The 23,615-nt window shown below is 40.4% G+C and overlaps 1 protein-coding gene across 13 annotated transcripts in view; it reads right to left on the bottom strand.

Annotated features, from left to right (window-relative positions):
• The window catches only part of gramd1bb (GRAM domain containing 1Bb), a 98,734-nt gene that overhangs the window by 67,436 nt on the left and 7,683 nt on the right, over nt 1-23,615 (bottom strand). For 9 of the 13 annotated variants that reach the window (XM_039784782.1, XM_039784788.1, XM_039784800.1 and 6 more), the window contains exons 1-3: nt 20,507-20,798; nt 14,592-14,681; nt 9,403-9,429 (exon numbers count right to left, since the gene is read on the bottom strand). In XM_039784782.1, coding sequence (XP_039640716.1) covers nt 9,403-9,429; nt 14,592-14,681; nt 20,507-20,769 — 380 coding nt within the window. In that variant the 5' untranslated portion in view covers nt 20,770-20,798. Of the gene's footprint in view, nt 1-2,312; nt 2,902-8,929; nt 8,953-9,402; nt 9,430-14,591; nt 14,682-20,506; nt 20,799-23,615 lie in introns of those variants that run through there. The other 4 variants (XM_039784854.1, XM_039784908.1, XM_039784924.1 and 1 more) reach the window with 4 other exon arrangements.

The following is a 23,615-nucleotide window of genomic DNA, read 5'->3' as shown; positions in this document are numbered from 1 at the left end:
GTGGTGTCAAAGGAGGTGTGCATCTCACTGACCAGCATTACAGGAAACACTACCTGAGTAAAGTTTATTTTCTGACATGGTTCAGCTTTTGTACAGCCGACCTCACTGGTGTTTCGCATCAAAGCTGAGAGCAGTGGAGCAGATCACACCAGGTACTAGTGATGGAAAGATTGGACCCAGTATTTTTATATAAGACACATTTGTGTAATTTTTAGCTTGGAGAGTGTGGTGGCGAGGGGCTGTGGTTTTAAAAGAAACGCATAGTTTAAGAAAAGGTTTGAGAACTGATCTGAAAACCAAAATTTTAATTTAAAAATCCTTTAAAAATTTAATTTTTGACGAATAGTGAGAAGAGAAAGGTAGGAGCACATCAGAAATGACAACGTACACCAGCTGGCGTTTGAGGAGCATGGTAATATCAAAATGATTACATATAATCCATATTGACCAGCTCTTCTTTGCAGATTTGTCAATGGCCAATGGTTGTGTTTCTCCTATGTTTAACAACACACTGTCAACACTGCAAATAATTTAAATAAACTGTACAGCCACAAGTATTTGGGTTTTAAATTATGTAAATATTGATATAGATTGCAGACAGACACGTTTAGAGTTAGATATACACTGTGTCTTACTGCATAAATTCAAAAGAATTGTTTGTAAAGCTATCTTTTACAACTGTAAATCATTTTTATTTTATTATTTTTCTTTCTGGAGTGTAGCTGAAATTATTAAGACTAAACGCATAGGATAGGCACATAAAAGCTTGCCTGAGCCTTTTCAGTCATGTGTACTACATTGTATATTTAATATGCTGTTACACTTATTGTGTATGACTGACTAAATGCAATACTACTACTTCTACTACTACTACTACTGAAAGGCATGACACTATTTGTATCACCATTTTACAGAAGATGTGGAGCGGGCCCATTTTATAGCAGAAATCTGACACAGACTCTTCAGCCAACAATCGCTTTTTTCCCATTAAAGCAAATTAGCTGTTTTTTTTTTCATTGTCTCATAATAGAAATAATGAATCAAAGTGTGCTTGAGCTACTAGCACTTTTGGTACTTAATGACTATCATTCGTGATTCATGTAAGGGCTGCAGAGATAGTTATGTGAGGGTAACACAGTAATACCTGCCAGGAGTATTAATCACAGAGTGGTAACCTAAAGCAGCACTAGGACTGCCCTGTATCCCCATCGACAGGCACAGTAAATCTAACCAAATTGCCCCTAATGGACCTGGGGAGCAGAGATCACAGCAGAGATTTAGGAGGACTTGAAGCCAGCTGGAAAATCCCTTCTACTCAAATGTGTGTGTGTGTGTGTGTGTGTGTGTGTGTGTTTTTGTGTGTGTGTGTGTGAGCTATAATGCAGAAACACGGACATAAGGTGATTTGTTCCACCACGCCCTGCATTCATCAGGTTAGGGTAATATAATTTTTGACACATTTCTCCTATTTGAACTTAGGAGCCTTTGCTGAAGAGAAGAAAAGAAAAGCTGACAAAAGAGAACATTTTAACACTGAATTTGCAGAGCCAGTTTGAAGCCCTGTCACACCTACAAGAATAAATATATGGAATACTTACTGCAATCATATAGTCACAGCTTTTGTATTGATTGGCAGTTCTTTTTTGAAGCATATTTGTATAAAATAGATAAACATGCACCTTTATTATTCCTATGTTGTAAATGGCTTGTTTAATTTCTTAAGCAAGTCAGAAAAATGTAATTGACATTTAAAAGTCTGCTGTGGACAAAGCGAAAGCGGGTACATTTTCACAGCAAAGGTCAAACCGAAAAGGGTACAGCTGCAGAACAATAGCAGGGTCGTCTAGGCCATGCGATTCAGTCAGTGGAAACTACATTAGCACTTAGTTCAGTAGATAATCAGAGGGTGATTTTCAGCCAATTATAGAGTATATAGGATATAATGGATTATAGAGGAGTAGAATATTTATAGTAGCACATGTGAAAATAGTGATAATAACCTCTAATCAGAGAGTATTAGATATAGAGACACTTCAATGTTGAATACCCGACTGTACTTAAATCTTTCTGTAATTTTTTTTTATTTTAGTATCATATCTCTAATATAAAAATCCTTACAAATACTATTGTACAAATACTACACATTGTATTGTTTTCAAACATAAAAGGTTAATCATTGCATACATTAAGTTTCATTTTAATTTAATGCACCTTATCCGTTATGAATGTCAGCAACGTGCCTTGATGAAACTCAAGACCACAGAATAGAAAGTGCCACAGCTTAAAGAAAGGGAACAGAAATCAGACCTGACCTTATGTTTGTGCATGGTGAACAGGCAGACACCATCCTGGCCTCTCTCCTGGCTCTCATGGCCTCGCTTCAATCTCTGTCCCGCTGTTTCGTTGTCAGATTGTCACTTGTCCAGCATGCTTTGTCATCATCGCCAAGCCTTATAATATCCCCCTTGTACTCCTCTCTTACGCAGCACATGCAATATCAGTCAGAGGAAAAAGAAGGTCACCAGCTCAGAAACTGAAAGTTGCAAGCAGAGGTGATACAGACAACACTTGTTAAGCTAAATTGCCTGTTCAGAAGCTGCAGGATGTCCAGACTGACTTGATGCCGCTATCCTGATACAAATATATCTAAACCAGTGTTCTCCTCCTTGCCCACAATTCCTCACAGCTATTATCAAACCGCTGTCTTTCCTCCGTATATATCGTAAACACAGTGACTTTCAATTTTCTGTCCAGCTGGTTCGCAGCCTTGCTTCCTACCGCATCACCTCACATCTGCTTTGCTGAGCCATGGATGAGCAGTTGTACGAGGGAGGATGGGTCAGGGATGCGAGCGCTCTGATTGGCTGGCTGGCCATGGTGTGTGTGTGGGAAGGTCCCTTTGGTAGGCTCAGTGCGAACGGCTTTGCTCGATAAGGGTGGTCCTTCAACTCCTTTCCTCCTCTCCCTGCTTCATCAGCCTCCCTCCCCTGCTTTGCTCTCCTTCACGTTCTCTGTCTCTCCTCCTCTGTCTGCGCTGCAAGCTACAGACACGCATTCTCGGTCCTCGACCAAAGCATCGCGCCGTCTTTGTGATGAGCACAATCACTGATGCGCAAGTTAACGCACACATGAATATGGAGAACGGATAGCAACTACGCCATGAATTCAGATTATCTTGCAGACATAACTGCCCTGGCAAAGCCCATGACCCAAATTCACCAAAAACACACTTACATCATTGTCAGCATCATAATAACCATTTGAATGTACTGATATGATCTTGTGTGTAGCTGGAGCAGGACAGGTGTACAACTAGAGGCATCATTAGGGAGGATTGCCCAGAGGAATCCGTTAGCACTAACAAATCTAGAATAAGATTAGACAGAAAACAACGCTATAGATGTACCCATGTAAGCCTAATAAAGGTAAACGAATTAAGATGATCAGATGGAAAGATTAGCACAGAAACAACTACAACTAATGTAACCTGGAAAACACAAAAAACAAGAAAAATAAATACATTATTGCATCAACTAGATTAGAATATTATGAGGACAATATTAGTACAGTTATTTATTTCAGCCTGCATTGGATAATAATTTAACTATAAATCTGAGAAACTCTGTATGTATGTATGTATGTATGTATGTATGTATGTATGTATGTATGTATGTATGTATGTATGTATGTGTGTCCGTTGTCTTTCAAATATCTCATGAACCGTTTATCTGATCTACTTCACACTTGGTTTCATGGGTACCCTATGAACTTGGCGTTTGGAATTTGGAGCAGTTTGGACAGCGTTAGATATTGGATATTAATAAACTGTGAATAAAACTAAACAATAAATGCACAATAAAAGGTTGAGGTAAGAAGGTCAAGAAAAAAACATTTTTTGTCACATACAGCAAACATCTTCTCACTATCCGCAAGCTGCCTGTCCCCTGAACACACTGTAAAAAAAACGGTCTCTGTAGACAGCCCAGGCTCCACAAACGGCAACAAAAACAAACCGCGCCAACCTGCCCCACGAACCATAACAAACCGTGTTCCAGCCAATAACCGACAAGAAGGAGCTGGTTGAGTCATGAATACGCATTGTGGAAGTAGCCTACGTGCTAACACTGCTGCAGTGATGGCTCAACCAGCTCCTTCTTATCAGTTATTGGCTGGAACACTGTTCAGAGACCGCATTTTCTTTACAGTGTGTTCAGGGGACAGGCAGCTAGCGGATAGTGAGGAGATGTTTGCGGTATGTGACGAAAAATGTTGTAGCCTAAAAAACGTGTCACATCACTTAGAGCATCTTTAAAAAAAATTTAAATAACAAAAATACAAATTCTTATTAAATTAATACATTTTGTATTCCCTTATATATAATGACATTCAAGATGGGTGTAATAAAATAACTAGTGATTAAGTTACAAAATATTTGTTAAAGGAATTATTTATCAAGAGATGGACAGAAACACGGAAATTGTCACAAAGTTAGTTTACTTGCAAGTAGAGTCACATTTACAGCACTTAGTCTCACAGAAATTATGACTAACGAGAAGCCCTCTACAGCAGCTTTTTATGATTAATATGAAGACATAATACAAGACTAGGTCGTCTCCTTTATCTGGTCAGGGAGGGCATGTTCTGTCCTCAGGCTCCAGACAAGGTGGCTCCATGTTATCTTGCGGGAGAGCAATCAGTATAATATGGTATTGTTATGCAAACAGTTTTAATATTAACAAGAATTTTTCTAACAATATACTTTGTACAACCTCTTCTAAAAAGTCTGCATGCCCTGAACCCCTCTACACTTGTGATACTACGTAACCATACACGACACACGCTACTACCTAAACAGACTGACTGGTCACTGCTCATCTTTTGTGGCCGTTGTAACGAGGGGCACCCTTAATACATCCATGGGTAGCATGGGGTAGATTCAACACACAACCATAATTCAGGCATTAGTGAGAGCGAGAACAGCTGGCGAGTGAGTGATGTCAGTGCCTGAGTGGTGAAGCGAGGGGGGTGACAACTGGTGAGGGTTGTCGGAGTTAGAGTTGCGGCTGTGTGAGGGAAAAGCAACAGGAAAGAGATAGCAAAGACGATGTAAAGTGAGTTAACAGTAAACTAGTCCCGCTTTGCCAGACCAGCCACACGCTGCCGAGCGGAGGAGGGGCTGGCTAGTCCACATACAGTAGCATTCAGGGATGGGAGAAAAACGTCATCTGGTTTATTGGCATTTCTGTAAACCAATCACAATCGTCATGGGCGGCGCAAAGCTCCGCATGGAGCAGCTGCGAAATAGCCTTGGGAAGGAACATGTTTTGGTGGAACGTGTACGTTCAAAAGTTGTTTTAGTTGTGTGAGAGAAAACTCGCAGTCTCAATTTACCCTGCAGAGATCTGAGGAGCAGTTAACCATAGTCCTAATTAATCAACCGGAGTTTAAAATTCCAACACAAAGAAAGTGGAAGGAAATGGACATCGGCATGCATTTTTCTTTCTTCTTAAGACACCATGTCTTCATCTGTTGTAATACCCAAAGGTAGATTTGGTTTACAGTGGGTGTTGACTGGGTCAGCCTCGAAAGAGAGCTCTCTTCCTCCGTCTCACTCAGACTCACGGTGCTGCTAACTTATAACACTAAAAACTTTACCGTGGCAAAATACCCCTGCAAATCAAATCCATACTACAACGTGAACCGTCAAGCCACTAAGCCTGTTTGGAAATGAACACCTCTGCTGAAGTGGTAAATTTGATAGATCATTATTAATGACGAGATGAGACAGCACCGCCGTCATTAAACACAGACTGTGGCGATATCGTGCAATATCGTTGACGAAAAAGACAACACTAAAATGTAGTTAAACAAAAACTCTTTATTTCCATTGCCTTCCACCTTGAGCCACCGCCGCCATGAGTCTATAAGGCAAATGTCTTGGATTACTCCACATTTTAATTGTGATATTTTGTGAGTAAAATCTGAATCTGCAATGTTCCGCGTTCAATGTTCAGGTAAATGTAGTAGTAGCCTGCAATGTTTTCCTCTGAAGCAGAAGTACACAGTAATTCAGTAGTAGGCTATACAGTGGGGTTGCATATTAAGTGCTTTGGGGTCCTTCTGTAAGTAACTTTGGGGTACAATAGTTCTGGAGAAAGCTACGAGCAGCAATACCACAGGCCAAGCAATAGGCCCGTTCTAAACAGTAACATTTTGAACGGGCACTGTACTACTGAAATACAATATGTTACCTGGCCTTAGCTTGAGTGAATTATGCTCGACTGTACTAATTGATTTTTGAAAGTCATCCGGAACTCGGAAACTCATCCAATACGTCTATTTGTGAGTATCATTTTCTCAATATGTTGGATCTTTGCTTTTCTGAGGCTCCTGCGTAAAGAGTAAGATCACATTATGCTGACTTCCATCATTGAACGCTAATGTCTCAAACCACAGACGATGATCGATAATCTGGCAATTGAGACAGCGGAAGAGCAACGCGGACATCAGAACTAGACAGAAAAGGCAGAAAGTACAATGCAGGACTGTTTTGGAGAATCTCAGCAGCAGCGCTCTATGATAGTCATTATAAAGACAAGATCAGCTACTGTCACGTTATTCAACTCAGCAGCCACTTATTTTATCAGCCATAGAATACATCAGAGCTTCTGTCTGCCATGCAGACACACTGACATCAACTGACTCCAGTTCTTCTTTTAAACATGCAAACTGCAGAGTTTCCAAATGCATTTCCATCCTGCCCACTTTATCCAGCCAGAGTACTTTTTGCATGCATTATTTACAGTTAGCTTTGTAACAAACTAAGTATTGATTTTGTGCAGTTTGTGTGACTCATATCTACTTAGGAAATACAGTACCTGCAGTGGGGTTACAAGGGGTACAGAAACAAATTTAGCGATGCTACATATATACATATAAATGATGCATGGTTCTTCTGCACTGATGGACAAGTTAGTGAAAGGACTGCCAGGTAAAGTAAAGCAGACGATCAGGCAACACCAAACGCCACAACTACCAAAACAAAGACAAAATCTCTCTCTCTCTCTCTCTCTCTCTCTCTCTCTCTCTCTCCTTAAAGAAGTGTGCTACTTTTATAACTCATTTTAGTGTAAACAAAAACCCACCTTAAAATACTTTTTTTTTTGTATTTCCCCGATGCTTAGGCCTGGGCGGGGTGTCAACTTGGGGCTTGGAATACACTGGCGGAAACCCTACTTTTGAAAAAAAAAATAGGACGTATTGGACTCCTCAGAAGAGATACGTTTTTCGAAAGCCATTCCCACTCCCTATTGTACGTTCTGTCAACCTGAACAAACTGGAACTTCCCTAGACATGGTCTGGGAGTGTGAACAGGTGCATGAGTTCTGGCATAAAACAACAACAATACTATCTGAGGTGATAGGATGTCCAATTCCTACTGACCCGATTGTTCTGTTACTTAATGATGACTCTAAATTACACCTGCTTGGGAGACAGAGCAAAGTTTGGCTAGCCGGCTCAACTGCAACCAAGAAAATGATAGCTCAACGCTGCCCGCCCCCCCACCCGCTTTGTATAAAACAGTGGTTGGCGTATTTTCTAGACAGTTATGCTTGAGCTCTCTACAGCAAGGATTAACAAAGCCAAATCATCAACTATCAACCTATGGAAAAGCACAGCAGCACAAATATCAGTCCTAATGCGCCACAAGAACTAGAGGAGGGTGACTAGGCATGGTGTGATTACTGTTTGTTTTGTTTTTCTTGAGACTGCAGAGGGTGGGGGGTGGGCGAGGGTTTTTGTTTTTGGGCAGTTTGCGTTTTTCTGTTGTATGCACCATTTGACACTGACTGTCATACATTGTGGAGTTTGTTCTGAATGTCTGAATGATAAATGGTGCTAATAAAAAATGGATCTCAAAAAACAAAAACAGCCTTCTAGTGTCAAACTCTGCACATACATCATTTTTGCACAGTTAAGGTCAAACATCCATGTGAAGTTACGAAAAACAAAACACATCTTTGAGTGGACGGGCACTTCAAACTTTGCTTGATATGTAAGTGATGACAACACACTCAATACTCAGAAACAAAAAGAAACATCACTGTTCTTCTGTTCAGTCCATCTGCAAAGTAATATATATTTTTCTGGCCACTTCAACTAGAGACAAACAACTGGAATTTAAACAGAGATTTTCCCTAAATTTTCAGTGAAATGCACAACTACTTGCTTGAAACATAAATAAACCATCTGTTGGTTGTGTGTTGGAGTACAGAGACTCCTAGTGGTTTAAACTTGACCCAGCCTCCTAGTCACCCAACTCGCATGGCTGACCACTCAAAGCATACCAAACCAGACACACACACACCAGAGCTCGCACACACAAAAATGCACCAAAATAACACTGTCCACTCAGCTCAGAAAACGTGCCACACAAACAGCGCTTCTCCTGACTGATCACTGCACGCGTACACCCCCACTACACACACCCGCCAAAAACCAAAGAGCTTCCACAGTTCATAGCAAGCCGTGAATATCACTTCTCACAGCTACAATTGATCTTAGATAATGCACAATATATAGTCAGTGCTGAATTACCACCAAACATTATTTGGAAAAAATGGCACTCATGTACACGTGAAGTAAGAAACATGTACTAAATGTAGATATCATCAGGGAAACTAACAATTATTTTATAAAAGAAAATCTACAACATACTGTACCAGTCAAACAGGAGGAGAATAGTTGAAGCATTTAAAACTCTGCATCAAAAAGATGTCCTACATGTTTTAAGTACGAACTGGGATACTATATCAATGCAAATTTGAGTTATTCTCCTCCAGGAGAATAACTATTCATACAAACTCGTAATCCAACATTTCTCCTGTAGTGCACCACAAGACTAAAAACATCATTACCTATCACTCACCTTTTCAGCTTGTGCCTTGAACCTCTTTGCTTAAGGACTGGCACAGTGGCACAGTGTATCTTATGATGGCAAAGCCTTCACACCCTGAAGAAGAAAGTGTCTGTGCCCACAGTGTGTGTCCACAGTGCTGACTTGCCACCGGCTGGCTAGCTAAAAGACTAAAAGCTCCACAATAGTGTCCAACTCACAAAGCCCTGTTTGTGTCTGGTGTTGTTTGTCCAATAAAAGCAAACAATGGCATTCCATGGCTTGCAACTGTATTCACTGCAGGCCTTTCCAAATGTAAAGCGCATTCTGACACCTTGGTTGGCGGACAAAGCTGTGAATCTGTGTCACATGCAGGCTGGGAGGGCCGGGGCAAATGGGGTGAGCTAGGCCAGTCCCACTGTATCTCCACTCCATGAGCCCACCGGCATACGATGCATGCTCACACTCCTATAGGTAAAGGAAAGGTAGTCCAAAAGCACACTTACCTGATTTTGTCTGCTGCACTGTCAGACCTGCAGAGGAAAAGAGAGGAGAGAGAATTCAGTCATGGGGTACTGAATCCAATGCCACTGATATGAATAGCAATAATAATAATAATACAAGTTTTATATCACATAATATACTATTAAGTGTTTTTTTTGTCAGATATTGAGACATTTTTTAGCATTTATCATTGTCACACATGAAGCATCCATTATTGGTATGATTAGTTAAGGTATGTTTGATAACATTATACAACCTAGTGTTTATCATTCTGTAAATACTGATATAAGCACCTGAAGGATTCATACACATGTATTATCAGTTGATAAATTCTTTAAAATGCACTGTACTATTACAAATGAATACAAATATGTTGTCAAGGATTACTGAACCAGTTCATAATCCAGTTACGGGTGCTTAAAAGGAGAAATTGTAATCATTGACAAATATTAATCAACTCATCTTGGATCAGAACTTCTGAGACAGGTCTGCTTACTGTCCCCAGAGCCAAAACTAAACACAGAGAAGCAGCATTTAGCTTTTATGCACAGCATATATGGAACAAACTCCCAGAAAACTTCTGTTCCAACACTCTTCTTTCAAATCAGGGTTTAAGGCTTTTCTGTTTGCCCATGGAATGTTTTTAAACTTGGGACTATTTGTTCATATCTCGCTCTGCATTGCCTTTGCCTTGCCTTGCTAAAACCTGCTACAGTAAATAGGGCGGGTTAAAGTAAAGTGTCATTATACAGTAGTTATACTCTTCACTGTGATGGCATGTCTCAGTGTGTAATACTGATTCACAACTCACAACCATGTGCTGCGTCATCTTCAATGAGTCATATTACACTGTCTTAGCAGCAATGTCATCCCTTAATGTTACATAACCATATCTGCAGTTATAGTAGAGGAGTTGAACTTGGCAAAAGCCTCAGATGCTAATACATGAAAATTACAGCAAATGAGCAAACTTGTCCTCATGTCATCATCCCTAAACCACGACGGATGCCCTGATAATCTGGCAGAAGCAGCTAAAAAAAAAAATTCACAGCGACTTGTACATAATTAGCCGGCAGCCTGCTGTCACTTTACGAGAAAATACAGCTGCATATAGCACACTGAGCAAACTGCAGCACACAAGACAAACAGAAACAGACGCAGTAAGAGCAAAAAACAAGACTGACGGGTCAGAGTTCTGGAGAAGCAGCGGTGCAGCCTCCAGGCAGAGATGCAGCTGTTTTTACCTGCAGAGGAGACATGACATTCCGTGCCCTCTAAAGCCGGCTACAGAACGCTGCTCTCCCTGCAGCTGCTGCAGACACCCCTCACTAGCTATCACCAGCACAGCAAAGAGAAGAGCAGCGACAAATCCCATAGGTTTGACAGGTACTGTTCCTAACTCGAGCAAGTGCAGACACTGAGCGAGAAGAGTGCGCGGGAGGGAGAGCCAGAGAGAGAAACAAGGAGAGGAGTGCAGGACGGAGAGAAAGAGTGGAGGTGTGGGGAGCGGTAGACGGAGCTAAAGGGAGCTAAGTGGGTGGTTACTACGAGGCTAGACGAAGAGGATTCCTACACATTTTCTGTTTTTATCAGATCATTCCTACACCATTTTCAAAATAAATGAATTACCATAGCTATTCTGACAACATTAACACCTGTGTGATCACAAAACAGCCTCTTCTCTGTGCAGTCAGTAGCGATTTAACCACACATGCTAAAAAAGCTAACTGTGCATCACTAAAAACATGAAATTAGCCATAGTAACAGAAGAAACCTTGGTGTAGTCCTGTATTTCCTTGCCTCAAGTTTTTTTGTAAGAAGGCTGTGATTATGTGATATGACTTTAAAGTGATCATATTATGCTCATTTTCAGGTCATAATTGTATTTAGAGGTTGTACCAGAATAGGTTTATGTGATTTAATTTTCAGAAAACACCATATATTTGTTGTACTGCACATTGCTGCAGCTCCTCTTTTCACCCTGTGTGTTGAGCTCTCTGTTTTAGCTACAGAGTGAGACATCTCACTTCTGTACTATCTTTGTTGGAAGTCGCACATGCGCAGTAAGTACTGCTAGCTAGTCAGTTGCAGAGTATGAGGGAGTGCCATGCTAGCAGCAAGGAGAGCATTATAATATGTGTTACAAAGTGACACACGTTCATCACGGAAGTAAAGGCTGGACTACAATAGAGCTGTTTGGAGCAGTTTGTGAACAGTGTTTTCTCTGGAAGATGGTAAGTTCCTTTGGGGTAGACTTTGGGCTTTTTCACTTTGTAAACCTATAACGTGCACAAAAAGATAAACTTAGCACAAAAAGTAAGGACATTTGTGTTTGGTAGATTATTTTTCTGTGGTAACAATGCTTTTTGGCAATAAATATTATACCGTTGGAAAGATGGGTTTAGTTCCCTTTCAAATGATGCCCTAATTGTAAGGAACATGCATTTGTGGGATGAGCAGCAGCGCCGAGTATGTGGGTTGCGCCCATGAAACATTTGCCAAATCTTCTCTGCCAATGCCAAACAGCTTATTCTGCCTTTGACTCGTTTGGTGTTTGGTGGATAGAATGATTGCAGTTTGAAGAAACAAGACATATTGGCAATTGAACAATTTATTCATATCACAAACGGGAACCTCAGTAGTGTGTGGAAGAACCACACAGCCACAACAGCCTGGCACCTCGTCCTCATGCTGATCACCAGCCTGGTCACACACTGCTGTGGGATGGCATCCCATTCTTCAACCAGCATTTGTCGCAAGTCAGCCAACGTGGTTGTGTTGGTCATTCTGGCACGAACAGCACGCCCAAGCTGATCCCACAAGTGTTCAATGGGGTTGAGGTCAAGACTGCTGGTTGAAGAATGGGATGCCATCCCACAGCAGTGTGTGACCAGGCTGGTGACCAGCATGAGGAGGAAGTGCCAGGCTGTTGTGGCTGTTCAATTGCCAATGTGTCTTGTTTCTTCAAACTTCAATCATCCAATCCACCAAACACCAAACGAGTCAATGGCAGAATAAGCTGTTTGGCATTGGCAGAGAAGATTTGGCAAATTTTTCATAGGCGCAACTCACATACTCAGCGCTGCTGCTCATCCCACAAATGGGGAACCATTTGAAAGGGAACCAAACAGGCTTCCAATGGTATAAGATTATTGCCAAAAAGCATAGTTACCACATATAAATAATCTACCAAACACAAATGTCCTTACTTTTTGTGCTAAGTTTATATAACACAATAAAGGAAAGGGGAAAAGCCAAAAAGCATAATATGAGCACTTTAAACTTCTCAGCTTGTGCTACAGACCTAGAAATTGGCAAGCTCAATGCCGTTTCCAAGAGCTGAAAGGTGTTACATTTGGCTGAGATTTAGTGTACAGGTTATCCTTAGTCCAACTCTGTTTACATTTATGCGCTGATCTAAATCTGACACTTCAGCCTAGGGCTGAGCGATATGGAGAAAATCAGATATTGTAATATTCTTGTCCTAATACCTTGATGTCGATATTGTGGCGATATTATAGGGTTGACAAACAAAATATCTTCACAATGAGATTTTAGATAAATAATCTTCAGTAATGTAGATATAATGACTAAGTGGGTAAAGGTAAAAATAACAGAAGAGCTAGTACAGTCTGGTAACACAGAAAATGCCATCACTTTACTGTAATGCAGCCTTTAAAACCACGAAAAGACATTTACCATATTATGATATCCAAATGATATCTAGTCTCATATCACAATACCAATATAGTATTGATATATTTCCCAGCCTTACTTCAGCCATTTAATATATTGTTTTAGTCAAAAATAATTTGACTGCATTTAGGTGCTGATGGTGAAATCTAACATATGGGACACTTATGTTAGCTGCTAAACAACCATCTTGCTAGAAAACAAATCCAAAAGACAGAAACTAATCATTGACCACCAACCCTGAAAAATAGGTTGCACGACAAGCAAGATCAAAGACCCCTGGATCAGTGCAGTGTACCTTTCACTACTCTACTCTTCATACTGTGTTTCATAACTGTATTTCAGGCCAAAAAGACAATATAAAAAGTTCAGTAATGCAGATAGTTCTACAGTACTTTCCTGACACTTCCTAATCTCCTAATATGTAAGAAACCACTCACTAGTTTCCTCCTGGCTGCAAGGCTTTACTTCAGGTATAAAATATGAAACTGCATATCACATCCCACGCCACCAGGTGTACACACACACACACACACACACACACACACACACACACACACACACACACACACACACACACACACACACACACACACACACACACACACACACACACCTGTCACTTGTGCTCCTGTGACAACTGCAGCATATTCTAAGGTGATAAAGAACTAATGATACTGCCTGTCTCTCAACTCAAATTGAGCTATGGGAAAGTAGAGACACCAATAGTCAAAGTTACACATGGCTATATGACTTTTAAAAAGGCAGATACTCGGAAAAAGGACAAAAAAGGCCTTTTTGTGTGAGTCAAGTGCACAAACCCCCTCTATGGTCTTCTCATTAATGTCACTGACATTACTCCATTTGCACTGTTATTTTAGCTAGTTCAAGGCTTTAAATTTGTATTCTGAAGGAGAAAAAGTAGATAAATTAAAAAGCCACAATGAAACAGACAGAAACAAGTTATGTAGCAGTGCCTTTGTGCACCAGTATGAAGGAAGTGCCCCCTAGTGGAGAATGCATGCAAAAGTAGACTGCTGTGACCATAGATTAGGTAATACATTGTCATTTTGAGTCGATTATTCATCCCAGCAGCATGAATCTGCAAGTAACCTGGTAGACAAAATAGACACAACCGTACTGTCTGTGCCCTGATTTGTCCTTAAATTATAATACAGCTATACTGCAAAAATAAAAATGATTCAACAGTTTCAACATATACTGTATGTCTCCACCATTCGGTTTACTGAATGACCATAGTAAAATGTTTCCTGGATTTAGTCCTCTGCTTTTGATTTAAGCTAAAATTTCATTAAAATTGGGAAAATATCTTATAATATTGAGGCCCATCCAGAGGCAACACACACACACACACACACACACACACACACACACACACACACACACACACACACACACACACACACACACACACACACACACACACACACACACACACACACACACACACACACACACACACACACACACAGCTCACCTCTCCTCTCGGATAAATGGAGTCAAGAAGCGAGTGTTGTCATCTTCATGGCTGCTTTGCTGGCTGCTTTGCTGGCTGCTCTGCTGGCTGCTGCAATGTCACATGCAAGAGAAGTAAGTCTGTCAATCATTCACAAACAGCATGCTTATATTAAACTGAAATTTGATGTGTGTATATCCTTTTCATCTCAGGTTATTTAAGAAAAGGTTATTGTAAGTATTCTCATGAATCAGGGTTATTAGTTACTATGTAAACTACCATGGTATATTTGCAGTTGCAAACAAGAAACACAAGGCAAAAAACATTAAGAAAAGGCATGGCATAAATAGACCCTATTGTATAAACATGACAGCTAATCTTTGACATTATATTTATTTTCAGCTTTTTTGCACTACATTATCCAGGCCCCAGCAGGGTAAAAGTATCAGTTTCTGTCATACATCTAGTGCTGCTGGGTCCAACATCAGCTGTCCAAGATCCTGCAAATTAAGTGTCAAATACATATGGCAACTTGGTCTGTCTGGATAAGACTCCTGTCCTGTGGATGCACATACCAAATGATAACACCAGAGGGGGCTATATGACATAGGCTATGAAAATAATAAGGCTCCTGATAATAAGTAAGAGTTACAGAGAGAGAATAAAAAGCATGAGTAGTAGTAGTACTTCCCTATTATAAGATTCTGCTGTTATTCGGTCCACACTTTGACATTTAAGAATAAAACCATTCTGTTGGGAAAGGTTTTCATTAGTTCACACTAACTCTGCAGGGTGCCCTAATCCAATTCCAACAGGAGCAATGCTCCACAAAAGGCTGGAGGGGAACCTGGAATGTATGAGAAAGCATATTTTGATAGTTGAGACTTTTCATATGCTGTAGATGCACCCTGAACATAGTTCTTATACTTAAGAAGCCATTACCCAATCATTTAACCTTGTATTGCATCTTAATGTGCTATTTTTCTCAAAAGAAGTGAAATAATCATCTCAATATTTATTTATCTTTACTCAGTTAAATTGGATAACATCAAAAACAAATGACCTAATCACAGTGGCAGAGTTCAAAAAGTGAGTGTCGTTAAGTAAAAGTCAGCTTTAAATAGTCTTTGAAAAGCTACATTAAGGTTGAAAAGATGCATTCAAGTGTGGCATACAGTACAGTACCATTTATGCATTTGAGCAGTTGGTATGTATAGACATTAAACTGACACTGTATATTGACAGTACAGAGCCAAGATCAGTGGATTCATTCAGAAATTGACACCTTTTATTACCACATAGCCTACATAAGGTAAAACATTTTTGTGTGTGTGGAATATCACTTGAGCTCAACTCCCTCATGTCTCAGCTCATGTCTCGTCTGCAGCAGGTATAGTGTGTCTGCAAGCTGTTCTCTCAGAGGGGCGACATATGTGCCGTGAATGCAGATGAGTTTGTTCAGGTTTATGCAAGTGTTTATATATGTATCCTTTTCCTTTTGTGCATGTTCTTTTGAAATTAAGAGGAAAGAAAGTTTACGTGGCATGGACCCCACTGAATTATTCATTACTCGTACACAATTGATGGAATATGCGCTTTCAACATGACAGCAAAGAGGTGTAACAAAATACTGTCAATTTTATAGACAGAGTTGCAAGCCATTGCAAACCATCTACAGCAGGGATCTTCAACAGGGGGTCCGGGACACCTAGGGGGTCCTCAGAGTCAATGCAGGGGTGCCTCCAAATTAGTGTTAATTTTTGAAAGCTTTTTCAAAATTTAAGAAGTCTTAATATGAATCCAACATATTATTAGCAAATATAAATCCCCACAGCTTACTGGCCTATCGAGGCCATCCACAGATGTGTGCAACATGAATGTTTAACATTAAAACATCATTTATAAAATCATGCCAACAATTACTAGGCTTTGAATAGCTTGGTATTCTATGCAAACAAGGTGCAGTATGTGTAAAGGCTTTAGATTTAATTGTAGGCCCAATTTAATATGCAACTTAATTTTATAAAACATGTAGTAGGGGGTCCCTGCTCCATTTCTCTTTCAGTTAAGGGGTCCTTGGCTTAAAAAACATTAAAGACCCCTAAGCTACAGTACACAGTAAAACAGCACGAAATGCGAAATGCCTGTGCTGATGCATTATTTGGGATTTTTGTTCACAATGTAGAATGCACAACACAGCTGGTCTGTGCTCACAGCATTCAAACAATTTATTTTGGATCAAGTATGATCCAAATCTGAATCATATTTGTATATTTTTAAGCATCTCATTATCTTAGCCACATTGTTAACATTTGGCTGTCATTGGTGTAAACATATTTTAAGTTGCAAGAAGGTATTATATTTACGGTTGACATGCAATCAGATGCAGTAACATTCTTTTTTTTTCTACACATGGGTGCCCGCTCCACCAACTGAGACATCTGGGTACCCAGACGCAGTAACATTCTTAAGAGTTACCTTACTTGATGCAAAGCAAATTTTTAAGGTGACGGACCTCGTCACCCGCTCTGATCCATGACAATACTTCGAGAACAAACAATTGCACTGATTTTTTCATTCACTTTATGACCAACATATAAGTTTAATTGCTAAAAAATGGTGAACTAATAAGTTATTCAAGTACATTTCCTCCTCTTTCACTGCTGTGATGAAGCAACTTGACGAGCTTGTGGTCCTATTAACATTTATTGAAATGGCTAACGGTAACTCATCTGATTTCTTGTTTTTCTTAGACGCTTTGTGAGGTTGTGTGTCTGAAATATTTAAATGCTTGGACGAAATGGAAGCATTGAAGCCTGGTGAAAGATACTGCACCACCTCCTCAAAATAGCCCTGCTGTTATCAGCCTGCAGAACAGCAGATTCCACTCTGTCCGCAAACTTCCACTGTTCCTAGACACACACACAGACAGACACACTCACACACACACACACACACACACATACATAGGAATTTCCTACTTTCATATCAAACTGATAATGGGATGTGTCCCAGCGGTAGAGGAAAATCAGAGGCGAGAACTCCTTCAAAGGCTAGAATGACAACAGCGATGACTACAACTGCACATGTATCCATGCACGTCTAAAGGGCATCATTTTTTGGTTTACTTTTTCACTTTTAACTCATTACATTACTACTAGCGTTTTTGAAATTTTATTTTGTTTTTGATATTTGATTGATTGCCTGCACTATTCTTTTTTTCAGTGTTTTTTCTTCATTTATGGGTCTGGTAATGTAGCCTGCAGCTGCACAATATTTCTTGTTTCCCTGTTCATTCGGTTTCATACCATTTTAGCTTATTTAGCATTTTGTATTAGGCAAGCACTTTGAATTGCTGTTGAGGTGCTGTACAAATAAACTTGCCTTACCTTGCATTGCTGCAGGTGCAGCTCATGTCAGAACAAGAGGAGCTGAATCTTATCAGAGCATCCTCTTGATAACTTACAGCATGTTCACAGCCAGCCATGCTCCATACTCTGGCTGTAAAACCAGAGCCAATGTGCATGCATGTAGCCAGACGCTGCTATTTTTATTGTTACAACGGTGCTATTTTGGAACAATCTTACATTATATATTGGGCTGTCAAAAAACTGCCCTCAATGCAGCAATAATAAATGAATGTGGGCAACAGTGCTGACTTGATTGAAAATATCTATGAGAACATGGGCTACAGCACACCGTTTCCTGAACATGACAAACGAACATGAGCTAAGATAAACATTAAGATCTGGATTATTCATGTCATTCCCACACTGCTTTAAGCCTATAGCTTTTTTTATATACTACATTCAGCTAGTAATAAGTAGCAGATTGAGGAGGAGCCATGTCGTCTTAATGCCATAGCATGGCGTTAAGCTGAGGAACGCTTGTTAGAACAGTCCACATTACACCCTGAGGGGGAGCTGGGCTGTACGGATGGTGTGCTGGATAATGACGCATTTCACACACAGTAAGGTTGTCAGGGTTATGCAATCATGCCTCTGGAGAGTTGATGTCTTCCACTCAGATAACATATTGATGGAGTGAGTAATGAAGTTGTTCCTGTCCTGCCATCTGTCACCAGTGATAACTCTTAGGATACAGCACAGACAGCAAAGAAATAACTACCAGCCATTCCATTTTGTTAATACATTGTGAAAAGATGACATTATGTCCCAAAAATGATAAAAGTAGGCCACGTCCAACGATTTCTCCCGTGACCAATTTGAGTACAATGAAGCAAGCAGAAGGAAGAATGGAAAACAAATGGCTCTGGATGACTCAATTTTACCATAACTACAACACAGTGATGGCTCTCAGCTCAGTGCATTATCTTATGGCAGTGGTTCCCAACCTGGGGTCCGGGCACCCCTTAGGGCGGCGGCAAAGATCACAGGGGGTGAGCAAGTCTTTATCTGGTTTATGGTTGAGGTAGAAAAAATAATATTTGCACATGTTAAACAAATTATGATAATACACTAGAATATATAATGTATACAAACATCTGTATAAAAACTATATATTTTTGTTCTCGCTTAAAATTGTAGGCAGGCTACTTAGTAGACCAAACCTCCAGGACCTCTTAACCTGTGGCCCTTGCTGTCATCAGGTCAGCTGCTAGCTGCTAGCATCCTCGGCAACAAGGAAAAAAGGTAAAAAAGGAAAAACCACTGTCTTATGGCACCAGGGACTGCTCCAAAATCTCAGGTAAAATAAAAATCATGACTTAACTCATTCCAAAACATAAACTGCTCAAAAATATAGTAAAAAAAAAAAAAAACATTTAACATGTTTAAATAAGGAAGGTAATTTTATTGAAATTGCTAACATACTTTAACTTTGAAGGGGTCGATTGATTTTCTGGACCCTATGCCCTTTCCTCTAGTGCTACCATCACATACTGTATCTCAGGTGTCAGTAGATCTCAAAACCATGTATCCGATAAGATGAAAGCGATTGATTTTGTGAACTCCTTAACCTTTCCTCTTGTACTGCTGTCGCACCAAGCTTTAGTTTTAGATGACCCAACAGTATCACCTGAACACAGAATCAAGTGTGTATATTTATGATCCCAGGAGTAAGAAGTCTGCATTGCCCTGGTTCAATTCTTGGAGTGTAACAATCTTTGTCATTAATTATCATTTTAGCAGCTCAAATGTATGACCTTTACATTTCTTGTAAGCGTAACCTAAACCTAAGTTGTGCCCTCTAACCTTCACAAGGCTCACATGGGTTGATGTCATATTCCCTGATCCATATGTAAACAAAAGAGTAGAAGAAGAGATGAAGCCCGCTTTAATTAAAAAAAGAAAAAAACAAGAAAAGATAATTAGCTGGCCTATAAATGTCAGGACAAGATCTACATTTCACTTACTGGTGTCATTTGTCATTTTGGTTTTTTTTTGCAAGGAGGTTATTTTCCAGTACTTAGGTCACTCTACACTTACTACAAAACAGTGAAGTTCGGAGCGATCCATTCAAAACCAAAAACCATGCTACTACACCACAAAGCGAAAAAAGATGCAGTAAAATGTATACTACTAAAAGAATAAAGGGAGAAGACTCAGGATAACTCAGATTTTTTTTTTTTGTGGTGCTACTTTCACATATTTATTAAAAAGTTATGTTTTGCTTCAGATTGAACGCAAGAATACTTAGAAAAGCACCTAATAAAATAAACATTGTACTACTACCTTGTATTAAACCGAGTGGACATTAAACAGCATGCTGTTGATCAAACATCAAACTGAAAGATGAAAAGAGACCTCAAGCTACACAGAAGTCTAAATGTTCTAAAATTCCAGCAACTTTACTCTCTTTCAGTGATTGATATAACACATTAGTGCAGGTAGCCTTGAAGCAGCATGGAGGAATTAGGTAAGATGTGGAGAGACGAGGGGAATGAGGAGAGGTGAGTAGAGAGGGCCCATACCAACCTGCTCTCACTGCCTTGCTCCTTCTTCTGTCGGACCTTCAGCCACTTCCTCAACAGAAATCGCTTGCGTCGTGGAGAGGCACTGGGCGTGGAGCAGCGCGACCAGGAAGAGGTGGCATCTTCATCGCTGGATGGCGTGATCTCAATGGAAGGCAGCTGGAGGTACTCCTTGGAGCCGCAGCGGGATCGGGCTGTGAGGTGGCCGCTGGTTAGCCGCCCCCTTTCAAGCTCCCTCTCGCTGGGCACGTTCCTCATGCGCCGCATCTTGAAGCGCTTGCGTCGGAGCGTCGGGGTTGAGAAGCTATTGCATCGCTGGAGCCATCCGAACACTGCTGGTTTGCTGGGCTTGAGACAATAAGAGTATCACATGCGTGCTGACTAGCTTTCTAAAGTGCAAATACAACACCTACTTTTTTGAGATCCTTGGTTAAAAGAACTGCAAATGCTGCAATTCTGCAGCTTGAAGGGCTATTACCTACAGAAAAATTGAGGTTTAGTGCTGAACAGATGAGGCACCTTTTAGATCAGTGACAATCTTTGGTGGACCTCACACAGACCCCTCAGCTCTGCTTGTTTATTTTAAAGCCCTCTCCGCGTGACAGCCAATGGATTGAAAGACTGGCTGAGAAGTCCTGATAGCAGTTATCTTGGGCCTGACTAAGTCCTTTTGCTGCTCCTCAGCTGTTGGTTGATATGTATCAGCTCGGTGGCTGGCTGACAGACTGTTAAGAGCGGTCTTGTGGCAGTAAACTCAGGCTGGAGAGGAGAGGGCTGGATTAGGTAACAAAGGAGGCTTCTGTTCTGAGAGCAGCAGATGAAACATGTATAAGGTCTGTCAGGGAGTGTAACACAACTCCTTTGTTGGTCCTCCCCAGGTACTGGCAGGCCAAGTTACACACACACACACACACACATACACAGACACACACACAGACACACACACACAGACACACACACACACACACACACACACACACACACACACACACACACACACACACGCAGGCTGTGCTACTGTTGAAGCTGCCAAAGCAGTTACCTCAGCTGCTGTTGCTACTGTAATGCTAAAGAGTAAGGCACCAACTGTTAGCCCTTGAATATTGATGCTGATATTGTGTTAAGGCTGGGAGGTTATTTGTTGTCAGTTTGTGGTTATTTTAAAGATGCTGCAGCAGAAGAAGTCACTGTCAGTCCGGATTGTGCCCATGCTGGAGGGTGAGGTCCGTCTTGTGCCCCAGTGTGTCGCCGTCTTCACGCAGTTAATGCCTACAGGTTAGAGGGAGGTGATAGGACTGCAAGGCTGAGGGTGATGATGACCAAGATAAGCAAGCACACTTTAAACAGATACACAAACACACACACGCAGGGACATAATTTAAAAAAGGCAGGCATATTGTACAGGAACACACACAGTTAGATACCATGATGACTAGTCACAGGAAACAGGCAGCACTTGTGATTAGATGCAGAAATACATTCACACTTTATCAAATTCTGATCTACTCAACATACAGTGCCTACTCACCACCATGCACCAGCCCAAGGGAATCAATCCCTAACACCTTTCTTCCCTAATAACTTCCCTAAATGTATAACAGACCTTTAAACATTATGTCAATTTCCTCAATCAAAATCAGCAATAACAGACAACCTCTGTAGAACACAGCCTCCGTACACAATGGATATCTAAGTGGTGGCCAACTGCTTTATATGTTAAAGGACATCCGCAAAAATGATACGAGTACACCACAGTGAGGGCATCTGCTTACAAATGAGAAAACTAAAGAACCCTCTCCCCAAATGTTTAACCTTGACTAAGGAGCCACTGTGCTGGCTGAGAAACCCTATTTAATGAGAAACCCTTGAGTATTGCAGAAGGCAGGCCAAAACTGTTTTGCAGGTGCAACTGCCAAGCAAACAGAAGAAAAATAAAATAAATTGAGGGAAAACCATCACAAAGGAAACTGTCAGAGCTGAGTGAGAAAAACAAAGTCAATAGTAAACACCACCGTCGCCGTTCTTCTCCTAAGTTATGCTGTTAGAATCACTAGAATTATTGCTCTACACATATGGCTTTCTCAGCTGGTCATCTATGAGGTGAGAAACAAATAGCAGGGGTAACGGGTATGTGCTTACTGAGATAGAAAAGAGAGCATGCACTTTGTTGAACTCTACTGTAAATCTAAGCTTTGTTGCTGCTCTTGACTCAGAGAGGAAAACTACAGTGCAGAAATTCAGCCTAGAGGCAGTGAAAGCATGAAAAAGCCTTTTCTTAAATGGGACAAGTGAGAATAGGCCTGATCTTACAGTTGATCCAAGAGACTTAATAGAAGTGGGATTTGACGACTGCACTACAGACGATACTATAAGGCCAAGACAAAAAAAATAAAAATGACTCCAGAGCTTCTGGCAGATGCTTTTAAAGGAACAGCCAAGCAGCTTAAGTGATTATAAAACTCATATATTGCATCCTGAAACTTGGACATTAAAAATAGATTTTAAGGACTGCTGAAATATAATAGACAAGAATAACGTTTATCAATATCTGTGTTCAGAAGAAATACATTTTGAGTGGGAGTGAGTAACCTATGATCGACATCAACAGATATACAACTATAATAAGCAAAGCAATGTAAAGTTTCAACAAATACTGTGCCCTTTATTTAGAACATAAATGCAGAATAGGACTTAAGAGAGGCACCATAAATCATTCTAACAGCATGCAAATATATATTTTTTTAAATACACTTTTTCTGCTGAAAAGCAGGATGTTAACCATTCAAACCATGTAACACCAACACACGGCATCAGTTTGTTCATCAGTGTAGCCTGATCGGTTTTGTCAAAGGCTGCATGTAGGTCAACAAGCACCAACACTGAGCACTGACCTCAATCTGCAGCTATCAAAATATCAATGGAGATACTGAAAGAAGCATGACTCAGACTGCTTAACTAATAATGGATAACTTTTTCAATAACTTTGTAAAATAAAAGTCATTTGGAGATGGACCTATATCTTTCCCAGTAAATACTGAACTAGAATTAGCTATAAGGGGCAGATCGTTCTTTTTTTTAACCACTCATTTTGATGCACTATAGATGTGAATTCA

This window comes from Perca fluviatilis, chromosome 2 (assembly GCF_010015445.1).
Source record: "Perca fluviatilis chromosome 2, GENO_Pfluv_1.0, whole genome shotgun sequence".
Lineage (NCBI taxonomy): Eukaryota > Metazoa > Chordata > Actinopteri > Perciformes > Percidae > Perca > Perca fluviatilis.
This window is presented reverse-complemented; position numbering and strand designations above follow the sequence as displayed.